The 19,816-nt window shown below is 39.4% G+C and overlaps 3 protein-coding genes across 3 annotated transcripts; all 3 read left to right on the top strand.

Annotated features, from left to right (window-relative positions):
* The first annotated feature begins 1,954 nt into the window (after positions 1-1,954).
* Positions 1,955-6,992, top strand: LOC102701403 (importin subunit beta-1). The gene is made up of 3 exons (XM_040529284.1): positions 1,955-2,017; positions 3,280-5,706; positions 5,820-6,992. The coding sequence occupies exons 2-3, from the start codon at positions 3,287-3,289 to the stop codon at positions 6,016-6,018; spliced, it is 2,619 nt and encodes an 872-aa protein (XP_040385218.1). The 5' UTR covers positions 1,955-2,017; positions 3,280-3,286; the 3' UTR covers positions 6,019-6,992.
* A 1,178-nt stretch (positions 6,993-8,170) lies between these two features.
* LOC121056021 (osmotin-like protein) lies at positions 8,171-9,127 on the top strand. Its single transcript, XM_040529689.1, has one exon. The coding sequence runs from the start codon at positions 8,192-8,194 to the stop codon at positions 8,855-8,857; it is 666 nt and encodes a 221-aa protein (XP_040385623.1). The 5' UTR covers positions 8,171-8,191; the 3' UTR covers positions 8,858-9,127.
* A 9,049-nt stretch (positions 9,128-18,176) lies between these two features.
* LOC102710838 lies at positions 18,177-18,994 on the top strand. The gene has a single exon (XM_040529616.1). The coding sequence runs from the start codon at positions 18,221-18,223 to the stop codon at positions 18,710-18,712; it is 492 nt and encodes a 163-aa protein (XP_040385550.1). The 5' UTR covers positions 18,177-18,220; the 3' UTR covers positions 18,713-18,994.
* The last annotated feature ends 822 nt before the right edge of the window (positions 18,995-19,816 follow it).

Consider the following 19,816-nt stretch of genomic DNA (forward strand, 5'->3'; position numbering starts at 1 on the left):
ATCAGTAGATACACTATCTTACAAGAGTACCATAAAAAGAGATATAAATTATATCCCTAATTTATTATATAGTAGAAAAAAAATAAAAAGTACGGACATTGTATCTATTTCCAAGTTAAAAAAAAGCCAAACAACGTATTTCCAAATAAAAATAATTTATAAATAAAATTTTTATACATGTGTTATTAGCGATCTAAAATAAATGCTGAAAAATAGACTATGATTAAATAACCCAAAATTAAATCCAAAGGTTAAAACTTAAAATATTGACTTATAAGCATAAGCAAAAGTGAGAAGATGATACCTATAGAATTTATATACATACCTATTTATTATGAATAATATGAGGTGATTTTGATGGTTCCATAAGCCACATATTGGCACTTAAAAAATCCATCTTAATTCCCCGAACTTATTTCGCTGGAGCACTTAGCTCCCTAAATTAAAAAAGGTTTACTTTACTCTTAAACGCTACATCTATTTCTTTTCTCTATATTAGTCATAATTTACACTCAAATTTTATTAGCATAACAGATGAATTTCAACTTATGTCTCGCCATTTTTTGAATTGTTAGGTTGGAAGCACCTTGGGTTGCTTTAAAAACCAGCATTTTAAAGTTCAAACAAATAATCACCAAAAAAATGAAATTATTTTGACACTTTGATGATGATGTCATCTGTGGCTTAAAGAACCAGCTTAAAATACAACTTGTATTGACATAAAGAGAAAAAGAGAAATGTTATTTAAGTAACATAGTGAACTATTTTCAATAGTTTAGGTAGTAAAATTAGCCAAAAATATACTTAAAGGGGTTAATGGTCCGATTAATTAGTTAGGGTAAAATAGACTTTTTTTATATTGCATTGTGTAACACGGCTAAAAGAGCTCTAACACAACCATTATTAATTTTTCGAAGCTACAAATCCTAAATACTAGTATCTGTTATAAGGTCTGTAATGTTAATATCATTTAACATCACTAAACTACGATGATTAGTATCACATATACCAAATTATGGGTGGTCGACTCCTGTTTGCCTCCCTTAGCTTTACCACCGAATATGCTACGTCATTTATACATTTTGTGTTATTTTTCTTTAAGGCACTTGAGATATAAACAATTTTTGTTTGTACTTTTTACTAAAGCAAGGTTTTGTTTACATGGCAACCCAAAAATATATAAAACAAAATCACTAAAGGCATGGAAAGACCATATATTAGAACAGAACTGATTTTTATAGAAACAATAAAACAAAAATCTATAATCCTCCTTGCATGTGATATATTTAAACCTTAAAACAAAATTATATAGTGTAAATAATAGAAGTGTTGTCTCTAATAGCTACAGAAAAACAATAACCAACTGTAAAGTTGTGTTCTTTTACATAGCTTATTCTCGATTTTTTTTATTTTTTTCACGTGAGTTTCCCAAACTATAGTTAAGTGATAAGTTTGTAAAAAAAATCACGTAGAAATTTATCATCAAATAGACTTTTTAACTTTGTAATATTTAATTTATTATTTATTATTAAAATATCAGATGATCTTTCCTCTTCAAGTAGAAAAAAATGCAGTTCAAATCGACCGATCAAAAAGCAAAAACTCACTCGGTGGCGTCCAAATCCAAACAAAAACCAACGGGAGAAGAAAAAACAACCGCCCACCCAATCGAAAACCCCCTCCTCCCCTCCTCCCCCGCCGTCCGATCCCCATCCGACGGCCGAAACCCCCCCCCCCCACCCCGACGTGTCCCCACCGCACCACACCAAGAGATGCCACCCTCCTTTTCCACCCTTTTCTTTTCTAATTTCCCCCTCATTATTTGATTTCCTCTCACCCCTCTCCCCCTCTCCTCTCCGCTGCTGCCGCCGCCGCCTCCCCTCCCCTCCCCTCCCCTCCCGCCGATCGGCCCCGCGCGGCCGGCCCGTCGCCGCGCGCCCCACGCCGGGAAGCGCCTGCGCCCCGCGGAACCCCCCCCACCCCCGGCGCCGGCGGAGTCGCTGTTCTCCCCGCGGACGTAAGTGAGGTCAAAACCCTAGGCGGCTGCTGCTGCTTCCTCTCTCTCTCCCTCTCCCTCTCCGTGGCTGGATCTGGGGCCCCGCCTCGATCCGATCGGGATCTCGGCGCCGATCGTGGTTACGGCCTCCCGGTTCGTTCGGCGGATGTCTGCGTGCGCGTGCGTGCGTGCGTGTGGACTGTGCGATCGGTTTCGGGGGAGTGGGGTGCTTAGATCTGGGTGGGGCTCGGGGGTGGGTTGCTCGTGTGGGTGGCGATTCCTCCGCGTAGGGAGGGGGGCTAGATTCGTGTGTGGGTGGATGGTGTCGCAGATTCGGACGCCTCCGATGAATTCGTGTTTCGGATGGTTCGGTCGTAGGGATGAAATTGATGGAATTTTTCTTCTGGATATGAACTGCTGGTGCCTAAGTTCCTGCTTTTGTTTAGCCGTACTTTGAACCGTGCGTACCTCTAGCCCCTACTAGGAGTCATTCATTCATGATATTGCCTTTTTGAGTATGAGCTAAAGCTATTTCGTAGCTTGGTCCAACCTAGTCATGCTAGTCCTGTTTTTATGTAGCTGGTTCTATTTTGGTAGGTTTGAGTTGATCTCTGGCACTATAGTTTTTAACATGAATATCACATTTTTTGTGCCCATAAGTAGTGTGTCAGACTGCATACCTTTGCTCTGTTGATTTCATTGTTCTGTGCTATATTGTGGTGTAGTAAGCTAACACTGCATACCGGCATGTAAAATGGAATCTTGTGTACAGGGATGAGCTCATATTGATGCATCTTAGACTAACTTGTGTTTTTATGATGCTATATGCGATACTTCATATGCGGTCTTGTAAAGCACTGTGGGAGTTGTGCCAATACAAGTCTTTGAAGTCGTATAGTATCGTCCTTTTTCCTATAGCATAACGTTTGGTAATTGATGTAATTTTCATTTCTTGGAAGAGTGAACTATTGGTGTATGCCTATTGTTCTGTCTAGTTATGGTTTATTGCATTCATGTTTATTGTTTTATCTGATAAATGAACTAACAACTTGCGATTGTTTTTTTTTGTGCTACCTGCTGTACCAAATGAAAATGTTTTCTTGTGCATATCAATTAAGTTATCTGCTTGCCTTGTTTACTCTACATTTTAAAGGAGCTTAGTGTCTTTTCCTTATGTACTCTTGTGTTGTTTAATTTGCATTATTGTGAAGCTACATATGTTAGATGTGCGTAATGCTTTCATGCCATGATTGTGTATCTGATGCCCAGCTATTTTTTCTTAGATTCAATATGTCACTGGATATTACTCAAGTTCTGTTGAGTGCTCAATCTCCTGATGGCACAACTAGGAAGCTTGCTGAAGAAAGCCTTAAGCAATTCCAGGAGCAAAACCTACCAGGTTTCCTGTTCTCTCTCTCAAATGAGTTAGCCAATGAGGAGAAACCTGAGGAGAGCCGCAGGTTGGCTGGCTTGATTCTCAAGAATGCACTAGATGCAAAGGAGCAGCACAGGAAGAATGAGCTTTTCCAGAGATGGCTGGCACTGGATGCTGGTGTCAAGGCACAGATTAAAGGTTTGCTGTTGCAAACTCTCTCATCCCCTGTTGCAAGCGCCAGATCTACCTCTTCTCAAGTTATTGCAAAGGTTGCTGGTATTGAGATTCCTCAAAAGCAATGGCCTGAGCTTATCGCATCGTTGCTCTCAAACATACATCAGGTCCAGCCAAATGCCAAGCAGGCAACACTTGATACACTTGGCTACTTATGTGAAGAAGTCTCTCCAGAAGCTGTTGACCAAGACCAAGTGAATAAAATTCTTACTGCTGTTGTTCAGGGTATGAATGCTTCTGAAGGGAACTCTGACGTTAGACTTGCAGCAACACGGGCACTGTATAATGCATTGGGTTTTGCTCAGGTTAACTTCTCCAACGACATGGAACGTGATTATATCATGAGAGTTGTTTGTGAAGCAACACAGTCTCCTGAGGTGAAGATAAGGCAGGCTGCCTTTGAGTGTTTAGTGGCTATCTCATCCACTTATTACGACAAACTGACAACGTACATGCAGGACATATTTAGTATTACTGCAAAGGCTGTGAGGGGAGATGAGGAGTCAGTTGCACTCCAGGCCGTTGAATTCTGGAGCTCGATATGTGATGAGGAAATTGACATTTTGGATGAGTACAGTAGTGAGTTTACCGCTGACTCTGATGTTCCTTGCTACTATTTTATCAAGCAGGCTCTTCCTGCCTTAGTGCCAATGCTGCTAGAAACCCTCCTCAAGCAGGAGGAAGACCAAGACTTGGATGAAGGTGCTTGGAATCTTGCAATGGCTGGGGGTACTTGTTTGGGCCTTGTGGCAAGAACTGTTGGGGATGATATTGTTCCTCTTGTGATGCCTTTTGTTGAGGAGAACATAACGAAGCCTGACTGGAGACATCGGGAGGCTGCAACATATGCTTTTGGTTCCATTTTGGAGGGCCCATCAGCTGATAAACTTGCCTCCCTTGTTAATGTTGCATTGAATTTTATGTTGTCTGCACTGGTGAAGGACCCAAGTAACCATGTGAAAGACACAACTGCTTGGACCCTTGGAAGAATATTTGAGTTTCTTCATGGTTCTGCACTTGAAACAGCTCCTATCATCACGGCTGAGAACTGTCAGCAAATACTCACTGTGCTTCTTCAAAGCATGAAGGATGTCCCAAATGTGGCGGAAAAGGCATGTGGAGCACTATATTTCCTTGCTCAAGGCTACGTGGATGCAGGATCTGCTTCGCCTTTAGCACCTTTCTTTCAAGATATTGTTCAGAGCCTTATCTTCGTTACTCGTAGGGAAGATGCTGGGGAATCCAGGTTGCGTACTGCGGCTTATGAGACTCTAAATGAAGTTGTCAGGTGCTCCGTTGAAGAATCAGGCACTATTGTTATGCAGTTGGTACCTGTGATCATGATGGAGCTCCATCAGACACTTGAGGCTGGAAAGTTATCAACTGATGAAAGGGAGAAGCAGAGTGAATTGCAGGGCCTTCTCTGTGGTTGTTTGCAGGTCATTATCCAGAAGTTGGGAGGGATGGAAGCAACAAAATATTCCTTCTTGCAATATGCCGATCAAATGATGGAACTGTTTTTGAGAGTTTTTGCCTGTCGAAACGCCACTGTGCATGAGGAGGCTATGCTTGCTATTGGTGCATTGGCATATGCAGCAGGTCCAAATTTTTCGAAGTACATGCCTCAATTTTATCAGTATTTGGAAATGGGACTACAGAACTTTGAGGAGTATCAGGTATGTGCCATTACCGTGGGTGTTGTGGGTGACTTGTGTAGGGCACTGGAGGACAAAATTTTGCCTTATTGTGATGGCATCATGACCCAACTCCTGAAGGATTTGTCGAGTAATCAGTTGCATAGATCTGTAAAGCCACCTATATTCTCATGCTTTGGTGACATTGCACTGGCAATTGGGGAGAACTTTGAGAAGTATTTGATATATGCCATGCCCATGCTACAAAGTGCAGCAGATTTGTCAGCGCATACTACTGCAGCTGATGATGAAATGCTTGATTACACCAATCAATTAAGGAACGGGATACTGGAAGCCTACTCTGGTATTCTTCAAGGATTTAAGAGCTCCCCTAAGACGCAATTGCTGATGCAATATGCTCCAAATATTCTTAATTTCCTTGATTCTCTTTACAATGGAAAGGACATGTAAGTTCTTAAACCTTAAATTTTGCTTCATTGCACTTCTCAATATTGACAATGAATTTTTTTAGTTTACTGCCAAAATTTAAATTGATTTCTTATGCTTTCAACTTTTTCAGGGATGATGCTGTGATGAAGACTGCGATAGGTGTATTGGGAGATCTTGCAGACACATTGGGTGTCCATGCTGGTCCTTTGATCAATCAATCTCTCTCAAGCCAGAAGTTTTTGGAGGAGTGCTTAGCATCTGATGATCCACTGGTCAAAGAGTCAGCTGATTGGGCAAGGATTGCAATCAGCCGTGCGGTTTCAGGTTGAGGTCACATCGGTCTCGAGTCTGCACATGCATCATTCCACATGTCATGTCTGGGTCTTGGTTGCATCATGTCTAGACCTTGCTCTTTGGAGAAGTCAACCCATCCTTACAGCAGAGTCAGAGGTCCTCACTAACTCATGCATCAATACATGTGTCAGCCTGTCCTTATCACTTCTGCAGAAGAGAGGGTTAAGTTGGCTGTCTGCTAACTTTGCTTAAGGCATCTAGAACCTTCATTTCTTATTGGAGGTGAGATGAGCTTCTATGGTCGCCTGGCATGCCGACGGTCCCTTGGCATAGCTTGGCATGCTTAGGGTCTGGGTGCTATCATTTTCCACTGCATTCATTGCATGCATCGAACTTTGGTAAGATGGTCACTCAATACATGGTCCAATTGCTTATGTTTCCGTTAAGCAAAAAAGAGGGATCGGATTCACAGGATTATTTTGTATAGCTCAGGGCGACAAAGTTTATTTGTCGGACTTGAGCATTTCGTCAGCCCCTTAGATGTTAGCCTTTTTTTTATTTTGATTTCCTAGCATTTTCTTCACATGCATTGTCTTGCATTCATTCTTGGTCCTTTAAGAGCTTACTTTTTATCAGAACTTCGGTCCAGTCTGGTCCGGTACAGCACGCCGTTGTACAAGTCCTCGCGTGCTTTGGTTTATTTCCTGGTGCTACTGCCTTATTGGAGCAGCAGGCATTTGTACTTTTGTTTTTTTTTTCTTGGGTTATCTATCCTGCTCCATCCGTTTCGGTTTCCTTGAAGAAGCTGGGCTACTGAAAAACAAAAACAATTATAGGTCTTGGAGTGTTTTTTTTGGGGGGAAGCAGTTGGCCGAGGTTAAATTTGTTTAAAAGAAATTGTATCATTCTATGGAGCGCTGTCTCCCTCCCCATGTGTCATATCATTTGTTTGGCATATTATGAGAATATGGTGAAATGCATTAAAATGATATGGTGTCCATTTTGCTTCCATGGATGGTAAAGTTTGATTTGGTATGAGTGTACAGTTATTACTACCTAGTGTAAAGTTTGATTTTGCAATGGTGGATTTGATTCATTTGTTCACTTGCTGTTTATTGCCCCGAGTGCTCACGGTGAGCTCACAGACGCGTTGGCTGATCTGTTGGAGTTGCATAAATGGATATGCTGCATGCGTCGTATTATTGGCTGCCACGTGCAAGTGCAGACCGGATGATTCCACTGAGATCAAATTCTGGTGGCTGGGTTTCCTATGGCAACAAATACCGGCAGGAGAAATTTGCAAGATGCCTGAAAGTGGGAATTATTTTTCTTCGGTAGCTGCTGAACTGGGTTAAACATCAACAGATGGCAAGTATACGATGCCATCTGTATTTGCGGTAAATGTTACAGTAACAAACTAGCTAAAAAGAACTTGCGGACCCAAGTATTCTTTCCTCTCTCTTTCGGTTGGTTATTATGCCTCCCGGTGCTTGCTATTTAGGACGTGGGATGTGGACGTTTTTTTTGAAATGAGTAGGATAGAGCGTCTTCGTCAGTTCGTCTATTCCATCCTTTATTATGAAAATAGAGTACGAGGGAAAAAAAATGAGCTCCAACAGTCATATATGAATAATCTGTTAGAGTGTAAAGAGATATGAATGATAAAATTGTTTTAGATATCATTTAAATAAAGATATAAATGTAAAATTGTTTTAGATGTCATTTAAATAAAGATATAAATGATAGACATACATGACCAAATTTAGATGAGCTATTGGAGTACTCTTAGTTGCCGATGCACCATACTATATAGTATATAAGCTTAATTTTAGGGGTATTTGCAACCATGTCATTATGATTTTGCAATTTTCAATGTAATTTAATTTTAACTTTTAACATGGTTCATAAATAAAACTGCCTCTAATTTGTATATCTGAGAAGAAAATTTTCAAGGGATCCTTCAAAACGCGGGAATTTTATATGATTTCCACATGAAACTGTTAGTTTCCTTCAAAACTTCCACGAAATTTATCCAAAACGAATAGGCCATAAATTAAGGGTTAAAGTTCCAATCTTCTCAAAGACGATTCAATCCTAGGATTAACCTAACTAATTTTTTTGAGCCCCCAAACTCGCCTATAAAAGCAGCCACAAGGCTCATCGCTCAGCTCACACTGCAGTCACTGCTTCACTACACAAAACCAAGCAATGGCCACCGCCCTCGCCTTCGTCGCCGTCGTCCTCGCCGCCGCCGCCGCGCCGGCGGCCGTGACGGCCGCCACGCTGACCATCCACAACCTGTGCCCGCACCCGGTGTGGCCGCTCGTCACCCCCAACGCCGGCTCCGCCTCCATCTCCGACAACCGCGCGCGGCTCGACCCCAACGGGCTCATGTCCGTCTCCTTCCCGGCCGCGCCGTGGGCCGGCCGCGTCGCCGCGCGCACCGGGTGCGACCCCGCCACGGCGTCGAGCTGCGAGACCGGCGAGTCCCCGCCGGCCACCGTGGCGCAGCTGAGCGTCCACGGCGGCGGCGACCTCGCCGCCTACAGCGTCAGCCTCGTCGACGGCTTCAACGTGCCGATGGTCGTCAGCCCGCAGGCAGTCGGCGGCGGCCAGTGCCCCGTCCTCGGCTGCACCGTCGACCTCAACTGCGACTGCCCGCCCGGCCAGCGCGTCTCCGACGGCGCCGCCTGCCGCGGCCCGCCGGAGTACTTCAAGAACCGGTGCCAGCTCACCAGGACGACGCCGACCGACGTCGAGCCCGTGCCGCAGAGCTGCCGCGCCCCCGGCGAGCTGAAGGTCGTCTTCTGCCAGGCCACCATGGCCGCCGCCGACATGCTCATCCGCACCGTCGTCGCCGCCGCCGACAGCTAGAAATCTCAATATCGTTAAAACATAATCTCAATTGCCTCTTGATTAATCTTAGTTTCTAAGCATGAATGTTATCAATTTGTAGCTGTGTAATGATCGTGTTCGTCCAGTATTGTTGATGTGCTACGCCATTAGCCGGCGAGAAGAATAATCAGTCGATCAGACGATCAGCATGCAATTCCTCGTTCAGTTTCGATTAACATGGTTGTCTTTGAGTGATTGTTATCGTATATTCGTATATTACCACAAATTATTGCCTGCAATAAACTAATGTGCTACAACTTATGTGAAATTTCTGGGTTAGTTACACCACCATGCTACCTCCGAGTAATATTACAAATTTACAAGTGTTTTCTTCACAAAACATAGGGGGCTAGTACCCGTTTCCATTCGAGAGAAACAAACGGTAATCAATTAGTACCCCCTCCGTGTTTCATAATAATTATTTTAGATAAGTACATAGTCTTCAAAATACAACTTTGACCATTATATCCTATTATAATATATAAAAAAATACATGTAAATTACACTTTGGGCTATATGTTATTATCCAGATTTTACTTTGATCCATCTTAAATCTATCTTTTCGCTTTGGACCATGCAACTGTCATTGGGCCTGTTTAGGGAGCTTTAGATTCTAAGAAGTAGCTACTTGATAGCCAGCTTCTGAAAATCTAGAAAAGCTCCTAAACCCAGCTTCTCCAGATTCTGGATTCTTAGTTCATTTTCCAGAATCTGTAACTATAGATTTTCAGAAGCTGTGGACCGTTTGGGGCAGCTTCTGGGATAAACTACAGCTGGGAGAAGCTCCCCAAACAGGCCCATTGTTGGATTTGGACCATTGTGAATATTTTTTTCATTAGGCATAAATGACCTCAAACACATCAGCTTTGGTATAGCAGCGAACTCTTATCCATGTAGCCCATATATTTGTCGAAAGGGCCATTAGATATGATGAGAAGAGTTATTTAGGGGGTTCAAACCACGACAATGCCAATTTTACTCGATCCAAAGTGAAAAGAAATATTTTGGGTGATCCAAAACGAAACATGGATAACAGGAGGTGGCCCAAACTGCAATTAGCTCTAAAAATATTAATAAATATATGATTTTATTAAAGTATCTTTCAAGATTAATCAAACATATAGTCTTCATACTTCTAAAGTAAATATATAAATAATTATTTGGAGCCAAAGTTTTAAAGTTTTGACTTTAGTCTTGTCCTAAACAATAAATACTTCCTTTTCTTTCAATTGGATAATTTTAGACAACGACATGGTCTTCAAAACATATTTTTTAACTTAGTAATATATACAATAAATAAATAAAATTTTTTGTATTAAAATATTTTTAAGTCTTATGTATACATGTTGTTTAAGTATATTTAAACTAAGTGGCCGACTCCGGTGCATATTACTTGTAGTATAATTTAATCCAGACCGTTGATCTAATTTTGTTGGACGGTTGTGATTAAATTATACTACCAATAATTTTAGGTGTAGTTGAATTCTGAGAGGGCAAATATCGTCTTTTTTACTATGATAATAAGTAGGTCTTGCTGGACTTTTTTTGATCCGTGCATAATGTGATAAAAAACAATAAATACAAATTAAATATTAATCAAAGTAAAAAATAACCTTTTAAATCAATGGATGAGATTAGTTCTACTGGCGGTATTGTACTACAAGTAATATGCACCGAAGCGTTGCCCTTAAACTAAATATTTTTAAAGTAATTAATAGTTAAATTTTAAAAGTTAGATTTTAATATTGTCCAAAACGATAAAGAACTGCCAAACTTGAGGCAGTATTACGGATCGGGGGAGTACACGAATACAAATTATGTTCGAAACTGTGAAGAGTTAAAGGATCACAAACACAAATCAAGTTCAAGGACGAGCCTCAAATTACTCCAAATTAAAGTTCATGCTCCACTCCCAAATCGAAAGCAACAAGTTCATAAATATGTGCGAATATAATCGATCAATATGCATGTATTCTTTTTGCCGATTAACATGAACATGACTTTATTCACTTTTTTACATGCATATATACCTTGCTTCCTTGCAGAGAAAAGTGCTTTTGCTAACTAAAGAAAAAGTTGAAATATGGAGGATTAGCTCGATATGTCATCATCATTAGCTGAATAATTAGCACGATATTGTCTAGGAAATCGGGCAAAGCAGGTAAAGTAAAAGCAACTCATCAAGTTGAGCATACCCGTCAAATTGAGTGTGCTTGAAATTCGAATTTGTTTCAGGAATCATGAACATTCTATAAACCACAGCTGGGCTTTCGTTTCTGTGAGTTAATTAGTTTATATTTCCTCCAAAACAATTTCTTTCACATGACAATTTTTAATAAAGTTTACTAACATTTTTTTCTAGATGCTAATAAACCATCGGATATTCTTGGTAGGCTCTGCCTTTGATTTTTTTTCTTTCAAAAATCTCTCTTGGATGGCAGCAACTTTATAGGTTTGGGGTAAAATAGCATGCATGATCACTGCACTAATCATTATTCCAGTGGTTAAAGCCGAGGAATCTGTACTACAAAGAACTCTGCAAAATAAAAAAGGTGAAAGATAATGACCAATTCCTCTGCCTTATTCTCTGCTCTTTTTTTTTTGCAGCAAGAATAAAAACGGTTTAATTTATCTTTTTCCCCCTCTTGAATAGCACCAAAGTTTCTTTATTACTACCACCAATTTTAAATATATGAATTTTTTTCTTTTGTACATGATGTTTGTTCATTTGTATTATTTATTTATTTTATGAATAACTCCAAAGTTTGTTTATTACTACTTCCAATTTTAAATATGTGACAATATTTACTTTTGGACATCATATTTGATCATTAATGGTACTTTAAACATAACATATTTTTGCTTGCTTACACTAGAAGTCTCAATAACACGATTTATATTTACATATTTGCACAAAATTTCTGAATAAGACGAATGGTAAAAAATTATGTTCAATAAATCAATCACGTTATATATTTAAAAACGGAGGGAGTATTTTTGGTAGCATAAGAATCTTGAATGCAAGCATTTTCATTAAGAGGAAAAAAAACACCTGATAGAACTGTATTGCATCAAAACTCTGTCAGCTGCTTCTATAAGACAATGAACAATAGCAACAGAAGAAGCTGTAGAAGAGGTGAAAACTTCACTGGTTAATTTTGTTGATAAAGTGGCAAAGAGAAGCTCCGGCCGGGCCATATGAGGGCCCCCAAAACTTGTTGGGCCAAATAGGGCCTCATCTGTATAGCCTTATCCAATCCTATTCATGTGCATGGGCCGAAATTATGACACACATTGATGGGCCAGTATTAAGGCCCATCCAAATGAGTCCTGATAATGTGACAAGATATTGATGATCAAAAGCCCAAAGTACAGTTGGCTTGGCCTAGAGACAGAACAGACCCAGACCCAGGGATAAATTGCCTTTTTGTAGAAATGATGTTTTGATACAATATGAGTCGATTCAATGACCAAGTAGTGCATTCATGTATGAATTAAGATAGAACAAAAGGTGCCGTATATCTCAAATCTTGATGGCAAAGTGGCCAAAATATATACTATGGTTAAACACATATTAATTTGGTGGCATTGTATCGTTGGTCGATTTGGTGTTGCTGTAATGATACAGTTTTTAACAATAGAGCGTCTATAAGCGATGTTTAAAATTGATCCCTAAACTGAATTTTAGAAACTGGACTAAGAAATATATCTCCACTGATTACCAAATACATTTCTAATATTTATACATGCCTAAAATTAACTCTCTTATATTCTAAATTTGGATGAAAATACGTGTTACTAATACAACTTATTCAGTTTTAGATTTTTGTTGGAGAAGTGTGTAATTTTTATGCCTAACATTTTTTTGGATGAACTCAATATAAATTTTTCAAAAGTAAAAGTTGTCTAATATAATTCAACCTATCTTTATGTGTTCTAGTTGTATTCACTCTTAACTTTGGATGCTACAATGGGAATAACAACATACAATACGCACAATTGTGTCATATATACTCTTAATCGGTAGCTGGTGATCTTTATTTCACATTGAATGGCGTAGTAATTACTGGATGGCGTACTAAGATATGATTTTAAAAACTTCGGAGGTGTTCTTTTCCGGATAAAAGATGAAAGTTTTTTTCTTGATTTGATGACATCGATTTAATAACATAAATGATGAAATTAACTAGACCACACTTGTTTTAGCTTATGATTATTATAATCTAGATTACAGAAATAATCTGAATCAAACAATTAGATTACTATGACATCTTATTATAATCAACAGTATAAATTACTATAATATGACAAGCTCCTCCAAGTACGCTCGTTCCGGATTATTAAGTGGCTAAAGACTCACAACACATAGTTACTTTAAATAATTACACATCTTACCCTGCATTATCTTAAAAACCCACTATACCTAGTTACTTTAAATTAATTACATATCTTACCATACATTACCTACTCCAGATTATAATAATCCAACTAATCTATCTTAACAATCTAAATTATAATAATCCTAAGTAAAAACAAGCAGAGCCTAATATAAAAACTTCATCAAGGTGAGATGATATATAGAAATCTTTTTACAAATAATACATCGTTTAGCAATTTGGGAAGTGCGCATGCAAAAGTCGAGAAATAACCCGGTTAAAAGACTACAACATTCATTTCATCTTTATTCACTCCGCTTCTACTTAAGCTTATAAGTTAAAATTTGAATTTTCAACCTTAAATTTGGTATTGATTTTTAGGTTTTTTCATCGAAATTTATTGTTCAGCATTAACTGTTAGATCACTATGAATACATATATAAAAATATTTTTTATAAATTATTGTTCGTGTGTGAACATGCAATCAAACAATCACCCCATTATTTCTAGAGGAAATTGGGGAGTTTGTCACATAACCTCATGTCTCTATTTCTTATTATCAAAACCTTGATAATAATGTGTTCAACATCGGAGAGCAGAGATGTAAACCATTTTCAGATAATGTTAATTAGAGTATATACCTGATGTCTCTAATGGGCATTGATATCCAAATTTCATCATCCGTATCATCCGTGTTGTCATTTGATAACCATTCAAAATATATTCTCTGTTTATATTATGCATCACTCCAACAGAACATCCACATTACATTATTCAAATATATTATATTAATATTTTACAACCACCTACTCTTATATTGATATTGTTATTTCTTCTTGTAATTGGATATTGAAATATGGTGGAGTTGAGAGAACATCTATATTTAGAGTTTTTTTTTATAATACGAATAATGTTTTATTTTTGGATGATGGGGTAGATGACTTGTACAAACCTTTTTTTTGTGTAATCCATTTTCAGAATGGATAATATGATAGATTATCATTTAGGTTTGTTATTAGCTCCTCCCCGAGATGAAACCGTGCTTGGAGGCTACTACCTAAGCCTTCACAAGGTACGATTTTTTTTCTCAGTAAATATAATTACCCTAGATTAGCTAAGCCGAAAGCACGCCAAAGTAGGATTATCTCAGTGCAGACATGAGCTAGGACAAGTAGAGTGCCACCAACCAAGATACAAGCAATATATATAAATATTTATACGCGTAGTTTATAGTAGTAGCATGTCCCAAACATCTCGTAGATACACACGTAGTAGATGTGTAAATTAAGGTGCATGCAGAGGAACATTCCCAAGCACGAAATGGTGGCAAGATTAGATTAAGATTAGACTAAAGCTGGAGCTGGACCCATCCAGTGATGGGTTATCCACAGTTTCCTATGCCACCCCGTGCTGCTCTGATTTGGCAGCCGGTGCTCAGATCTCCATGCATGTTTGCTAGTTCAATACTATAGCCACTACTAGCTACAATTCATCTATAATCAATCTAATAGTCAATTCATACAATAGTTACCCCAAAACATCAATATATGGTCCCATATGTCAAGCGCGTGTGCAGCTGGCTAAAAAAAGTAGCTCACCTCTCTTCTCTCTTCTCTCTTATCTCTTTAAAATATGCTTATAGCTGGTTTATAGCCTGCTATTGTATCTGCTCTTAGAGCAAGTTCAATAGTATAGCCAACTACTAGCTCCAATTCATCTATAGTCAATCTAACAGTCAATTCATACAATAGTTACCCCCAAAACATCAATATATGGTCCCACATGTCACACACATATTTTGTCTTGGAACGCGTGTGCAGCTGGCTACAAATTAGTAGCTCACCTCTCTTCTCACACCTCTCTTATCTCTTTAAAATATGCTTATAGCTGGCTTATAGCCTACTATTGTACCTGCTCTTAGAGCAAGTTCAATAGTATAGCCAACTACTAGCTCCAATTCATTTATAGTCAATCTAATAGTCAATTCATACAATAGTTACCCCAAAACATCAATATATGGTCCCACATGTCATACACATATTTTATCTTGAAGCGTGTGTGCAGCTGGCTACAAATTAGTAGCTCACCTCGTTTCTCTCTCCTCTCTTATCTTTAAAATATACTTATAGCTGGCTTATAGCCTGCTATTGTACTTGCTCTTAGAGCAAGTTCAATAGTATAGCCAACTACTAGCTCCAATTTATCTATAGTCAATCTTATAGTCAATTCATACAATAGTTACCCCAAAACATCAATATATGGTCCCACATATCATACACATATTTTGTCTTGGTGCGCGTGTGCAGCTAGCTACAAATTAGTAGCCCACCCCTTTTCTCTCTCCTCTCTTATCTCTTTAAAATATACTTATAGCTGGCTTATAGCCTGCTATTGTACCTGCTCTTAGAGCAAGTTCAATAGTATAACTAATTACTGGCTCCAATTCATCTATAGTCAATTTATACAATAGCTATCTACAAAAACATATATTATCATATCCCACCTGTCGTACACACATTGCGTCTTGAGTCTGTGCTGCAACTGACTACAAATCTATAGCTCACTGTTGTTCTCTCGCATCTCTTATCTCCTTAAAATATATTTGTAGTCGGCTATAGTCTGCTATTGCACATGTCCTTAGAGCATCTAAGCAGTACATCTATCTCATTATCCATACTAAACAAAAGAGGATGAAAGCTAAAAATTGAGTTTCAGTAGAACATCCATTCTATCATCTATTTTTAAGATGTCATCTATATTAGAAGAGAGAAACTTGATATTTAGATTTTCTCTTACCATTCTCCAAAGAGATACGAAAGATGTCGTATATGGATGATTTGCTAGAGTATAAAGAGATACGTACGATGAAACTGTTTTAGATGATAATCTATAGATGATCAAAGTTAGATAAGCTGTCGAGAAGCTCTTGCTCCTCCGAGTCATAGAACATCATCATTTCCTTGTTTAACATGATTAAAGTTGAAAAAAAGTTATGACAATAATACACATCTACGTCATAGCTAGTGCCATCCTTCTCGTGCCTCCTCCGCTCCAATGAATCAAAATAACGAAGGGTACACATTTTTGTTGGGTTTGTTTGGCCTGATTATTTTTTAAAATTTTCGTGCACGCTTTGTTGCTTCCGAAACGTATACTTTTTTTTAGAAAGTTACAATACAAAAGTTTATCATTCAGCTTTTTAAAGTAGTTTTTTTAATTTAATAATAGTTAATTTTATTATTTACACTAATAAATAGCTATAAAAGGTTATAATCTATTATTTTTATCGACTAAGAGAACCTGGCTGGCCTTATCGTGTATTATATTTGGAGTCAAATATTCTAAAAATGATGAAATTGTCCTCGGTGGCCAACCCGTTATGTCGACTGGGTCCAGTCGAACCAGACCCAGTTGATCTCGGTGCCGCACCACACCCGAACCCTAGCCTTCCAGGCAAGTGAGCAGGCGGAGATGGCGGCGACCCAGCAGCGACGAGGACGCATAACAGGTTGACCACCGGGAGTAATCTTGTCATTTTTAGAATTTTTGACTCCAAAAATAATAAAAAAGTAACCGAAGTGCCCGGTAGCTAATTACTGTACTTTTGTGGTGTCTCGTAGCAAATTCGTGATCTTACGGTATCCATCGGCTAATTACGCTTTTTTTATGCCCTGTAGCAAAATTTACCTTAATATTTAGCAAAGCTCAATAGAACTTTAGTTATCTAAAAATAGTTAAAGCCACTTTTTTTTTCTCGGACTAGTACTTAGGCTCAGGCTCTCAGCCTGCTCCTCTCAATACTTTTGTTGCAGGATTTGGTGATGTTGCAGTGGGTAAGAATGCTGTCAATGTTGGGAATAGTCCACAGTGGAAGTTAGCCTAGGAGAGCTGTATCAACGTAAAAGTGGAGTCTTTTTATCTTATGGGTTAGTTTTTCGGGTGTAGAACTTTTCTGCTGATTAGATCAACGTCTCTCGGTATTAGGCCAACGGTGAAAAGAGGAGAGGAGTGGCTGATGTATTTGTTCCACTAGCACGTACAGAGAGTTTAAATGGATAATTTGTTGAGAAGTATGAAAAGATAATTTTATGAAGAGCTAAACTTATGGAGCAGAGATGATCCAACGGCTATCCGAAAAACATTGCAAGTTGCCTCAGCTAAAAGCCACTGTGGACACTGTGAAGTAAAGTACCCCAAATAAAGTGTAGTGTAGGGACAGATTAATGTACTGTACCACTCTGTTTTTACCGCCACCAACCCAGTGGTAAAAAAAGAAAGGTGCAAATTTACACGGGATACACCCTTGTAAAACTGTTGCTGACTCATGACATCTCGAAGCTTCATTACATTTCATGCAGCTAGCTGCTCCCATTCCGAGTAGCGTTTTAAAATTTATGTTAATATGTATAATTACTTCTAATATTTAAAATATCTTATTAGTTACTTAGTATTTATCTTTTGTTTTAGCGCGCATCATAATATTTAGGACTTATTTATTTCCTTAAAAAATACACTGAGATACAGACATTTCATATAAAATTCTGGTATCTTATAATATTTTTACACCGAGAAATATAATAATGTAATATATTAGTAGAAAAATCTAATATTCATATTTTGGAAAGAGGCAAGACATGACCTCACATCTGCATCGATCCACTTCTGACATTATGCTCTTTCGATCTCATCCATCTCTCAACCTCTGAAGCATCACACTCACACTGACCAGACGGCCCCACCTGAGCACGATCGATCTATCCTGCAAGATCCAGTATGCTCCTCACATAATATTAATTAATTAACTAATCCTATCCGGTTAATTGCAGCACTGGTTCACCTAAACCCTAGTTAAGCCCTAACACGGTCAGCTCCGCTATAAATACCACCACACACCACCTCTCCATCCTCCATTCCAAACCAGCAAAACCCCAAAGCAAACTAAGACTAGAAATCCAAGGTCCAATCCATGGCGATGATCTCCAGGGCGAGGCTGGCGCTGCTGGCGGTGGCTGTGGCGGCGGCGGCGATGTCGGCGTCGGCGGCGTACACGGGGTGCGCGAAGCCGAGGAAGGTGACGGTGCAGAACCTGAGCGGGCGCGACCTGGCGCTGTCGGAGCAGCCGCTGGCGAACAGCGGGCCGCTGTTCGGCGCCGGCTTCGTGCTCCGCCACGGCACGCACGCAGAGTTCCCGACGTGCCTCTGGACGGGGCGCGTGTCGGCGCCGGGGGCGGCGCTGGTGGAGTTCCACGTCGGGCCCGACGGCGGCGCGTGGTACCAGGTGGACAACAAGCAGGCCGGCGCGCCGGTGAAGGTCACCGTGACGCCGCACGGCGCGCCGCTGCAGGGCCACTGCCCCGCCGCCGGCTGCCGCGGCGGCGGCCAGTGCTTCGCCGACGCCGTCCCCGGCGGCAACTGCCACGCCGTCGACGAGCTCAAGATCATCTACTACAGCCCCTAGATCTCGCTCGCGTCGCCATTAATTAGCTTGCTGGATTAGCCATGGATTAGGCCGTCGTCTAGTTTGATTACATTTCGTCGTTGCAAGAGTGTCAGTGTGACATACAGTGTGTGTCCACGTGACGCTTTTTGGGCTCTCGCATGCATGCGTCCGTTCGTGTCAGTGCATGCGTCCTCGTAATCTGTGCCGTGTTTTGTCCTGTTTGTCTTGTGTCCTTGTTGATTATAATTATCGCTAAATTAATATCAGGTGCCTGCATGCGCTGCAGTTGCTTTTATATTATGCTCTGGAAGACTCCGGGGCTAAACAGCGACACTAATTTAAAGTATTAACATAATTTAAAGTATTAATTATAGACTTAAAAAACTAATTTTATAAATGAGTACCCTGATCTGCGAGACGAATTTTTTAAGCTTAATTAATTCATAATTATTTTTAAACCTAATTAATCTATAATTAGAGTATGATTACGGTAGATCATATAAGCTAATTATAAATTAATTAGACTCAATGGATTTGTCTCGTGAATTAGTCTAAAATTATGGATAGGTTTTGTTAATAGTGTATGTTTACTATTTGTAATTGTAATAAGCGTCAAACATTCCGATGGAAAAAGGACTAAAACGGATGCGACGAAGGACTAAAAATAAAAGGACTAAAATTAAGTTCCTCGTCCTAAACAACGTCTCAGTCTCAGGCTGCGTTTAGTTGCTAAAAAGTTTTGGGTGAATGTCACATCGATACCATCTCAGGCTGCGTTTAGTTGCTAAAAAAGTTTGGATGAATGTCACAACGACGCATACAGGTTGCATACAGATTATATATTTGAAGTATTAAACATAATCTAATAACAAAACAAATTTCACATACTGCTTGAAAACTACAGGATGAATTTTTAAGTCTAATTAATCCGTCATTAATAAATATTGGTTACTGTAGCACGTATGGCTAATTATGTACTAATTAGGCTCAAAACATCCATCTCATGATTTCATTCATAACTGTGTAATTAGTTTTAATATTCATGTATATTTAATAATTTATTTAGATGTGCAAAAATTCGATGGGATGTTTTTAACTAAACAGGCCTCAACCGAAAAATAA

Source organism: Oryza brachyantha, chromosome 12, assembly GCF_000231095.2.
Source record: "Oryza brachyantha chromosome 12, ObraRS2, whole genome shotgun sequence".
Classification (NCBI taxonomy): Eukaryota; Viridiplantae; Streptophyta; class Magnoliopsida; order Poales; family Poaceae; genus Oryza; species Oryza brachyantha.

Excerpts from the sequence above, each read along its gene's own strand:
- LOC102701403 (XM_040529284.1), top strand. The coding sequence starts at position 3,287 with ATGTCACTGGATATTACTCAAGTTCTGTTGAGTGCTCAATCTCCTGAT. Across the intron at positions 5,707-5,819 it reads CTTTACAATGGAAAGGACAT|GGATGATGCTGTGATGAAGA; the intron begins GTAAGTTCTTAA and ends CAACTTTTTCAG.
- LOC102710838 (XM_040529616.1), top strand. The coding sequence starts at position 18,221 with ATGGCGATGATCTCCAGGGCGAGGCTGGCGCTGCTGGCGGTGGCTGTG.
- LOC121056021 (XM_040529689.1), top strand. The coding sequence starts at position 8,192 with ATGGCCACCGCCCTCGCCTTCGTCGCCGTCGTCCTCGCCGCCGCCGCC.